Below are 2,523 nucleotides of genomic sequence, written 5' to 3'. Positions count from 1 at the left end.
TTTGGCTTCCAGGAGGAAGTATCTATTCAGAAAATACAGTAAGTTTTGAATGCCAAAAAACAAGATTAAGTAGAATTTGGTATCTTCTTATATTAATTTCATTCCACTCCACAGATTCAACCAACATTTACAGCTTTTTATAGGTCAGACACTATTCTAGATACTGGGAATATAAAGGAAAACCAGATCTAGTAATATGAAGTTTTATGGGGTATTTTAATACACTGTGGTAAGGGAAATGATAAAAGAGGGCACCTAGGAAAAATAAAAGTATTTATTGGGTTGGTTACAGCTTTTTCTTTTCCCAAATATCAAACTAGCTTCTGCCTTAAGCAGTGGTATGAACGGTAGGACAGGTTGTTCCAGATTCTTACCATTGTTGTGTTTATGCAGTCTGATTTTGTAAGGCCCCAATATCTAGGTCCCAGGTCACATCCAATTCTGACAAAGTCACAGGAAGTAAAAGGTAATGGAAATCCTTAAAATCTAAGTCTTTATGTATCTTGAGTGGTTGTGGGGGTCGTGCCAGTGTATTTTATAGATGAATTGATTAAAAAGAAGGTCCAATTGTTGCTGACAAAGCAGAGGTTATAGAGAAGGTTTACAAGCGGTATCTGACACACAGTATATGCTTAATAAATCGTCATAGGGTAACTACTGCTGGACTGAGTCCCAGCTGCTAGAGCCCTACTATGTTGAGACAGATGTCCCTGTTGCCTTCTGCATGTATGGGCATTGCAGCGCTAATCTCCACCCTATTCCTTGAACACCCAAGATCTTCTATTATATTTCACATTTACACCCTTCTTGCTGTCAGTTGCTCTTCAAGGACTATGTTCTTTCTGTTTAACTTCCCATCAGTGTTCTTTCTCAATACCAGTGTTTCAGGTCACTGATCCTTTGTGTCTGTGCCATCCTGCTGTACTTAATTGTCTATGCATGGTTGAGCCCCAATATGTGACAGCTGATATTTTAAAACATATTTTGATTATATGTTTGTATCTTGATTGACAATCTATAAAGAGTCTATCCCCTTTCAGAAAACATAAGTCTTCTCTTCAGTCTCCTCATGGATGACTTCATCTCCTGGTTCCTCAGGGTGTAGATCATGGGGTTCAGGACAGGGATGATGACCGTGAAGGTGATGGAGACAGCTCTGTCCATGGGGAGGGCAGTGAAGGGCCGGGCATAGACATAGATGCAGGGCACAAAGTGCAGGGTCACCACAGTAATGTGGGCTGTGCAGGTGGAGATGGCTTTCCTTCTGCCCTCCCCAGTGTGAGACCTCAACATCATCAAGATGACTGTGTAGGACACAAGAAGAAGGACAAACCACAGAGTAGTGACCAGACCGTTGTTGGAAATCATTAAGATCTCAAGAACAAATGTGTCTGTGCAGGCGAGTTTGAGGACTTGGGGGACATCACAGTAGAAGCCATCAACGACATTGGGTCCACAGAAGGGGAGGGGCAGCAACAGGGAAATCTGCACGATGGAGTGGACAAAGCCCCCCACCCAGGAGGCCACAATGAGGGCAGTGCATCGCCCCCTACTCATGATGGTCACGTAGTGCAGGGGCTTGGAGATGGCCATGTAGCGATCGAAGGCCATGACAGAGAGAGAAAAAATGTCTGCCCCACCGAGAAGGTGGAAGAAGAACATCTGAGTGATGCAACCATTGAAAGAGATGGTCTTTGTCCTTGACAGAAGGTCCACGAGGACCTTGGGAGCAGTGATGGAGGAGAAGCAGATATCCAAGACTGAGAGATTGCGGAGCAGGAAGTACATGGGGGTGTGAAGGCGGGACTCACAGGTCACAGTGACCATGATGGCAACATTTGCTAACACAGTTGTTACATAAACTACAGATAAAAAGAAAAATAAGAGCAAGCTCAGCTCTTGAGACTGGGTAAGTCCACAAAAAATAAATTCAGACACCCTGCTATGATTTCTCAGGGCCATTGGATGATAGTCCTTCCACCATGTACAGCTTTGAAAGAAACAATAATACTGCTGAGGCATTGAGATTGAGCAAAGATTTATCTCTTACATGGAAATTGAACAGCATAAATATATTTTAATCATATATCTTATTCTTTATGAACCTGCTATGTTACCTAGGGAGGTCACTCAGTTCTACTTGCTTCAGCTCCCTCTTTAGCCCAAAATGTGGTTTGAGCTAGATCATTCATCTCCCTACTATATTCACAGGAGCCTTTGGCATCTGTTAAAATTCAGCCCTAGACAGACAGGTCAGAAGGGGCTGTTCTGCGTTAGACCAAAGGAGAGAAAATTCTCATCATTTCATCCCAATCCTAGAACGAACTTGGGAATTGTGATTCAGTGTTGTACACATCTAGTCTTGCAATGGTGCTTTAAGTATTAGTGGAGCATGTGAAAGACATTGTATAGATAGGTACAATTTTCTGAGTGTTGCAATGTGATAACAGCACCTCTTTAAATCAAGACTATCAGATTTTATTTCTGTATAACTTAAGGAAGGTGAATTTAGCGGACTAGAAG

At 42.3% G+C, this 2,523-nt stretch overlaps 1 protein-coding gene across 1 annotated transcript; it reads right to left on the bottom strand.

Moving 5' to 3' along the window:
- Positions 1-1,026: 1,026 nt before the first annotated feature.
- Positions 1,027-1,962, bottom strand: LOC101690064 (olfactory receptor 4D9-like). The gene has a single exon (XM_004770474.1). The coding sequence runs from the start codon at positions 1,960-1,962 to the stop codon at positions 1,027-1,029; it is 936 nt and encodes a 311-aa protein (XP_004770531.1).
- Between the last annotated feature and the right edge of the window lie 561 nt (positions 1,963-2,523).

Source organism: Mustela putorius, unplaced genomic scaffold (assembly GCF_011764305.1).
Source record: "Mustela putorius furo isolate JIRA1106 unplaced genomic scaffold, ASM1176430v1.1 tig00000127_pilon_pilon_pilon, whole genome shotgun sequence".
NCBI lineage: Eukaryota > Metazoa > Chordata > Mammalia > Carnivora > Mustelidae > Mustela > Mustela putorius.
The sequence above is the reverse complement of the archived record's forward strand: the minus strand, read 5'-3'. Positions and strand labels throughout refer to the sequence as shown.

Excerpts from the sequence above, each read along its gene's own strand:
- LOC101690064 (XM_004770474.1), bottom strand. The coding sequence starts at position 1,962 with ATGGCCCTGAGAAATCATAGCAGGGTGTCTGAATTTATTTTTTGTGGA.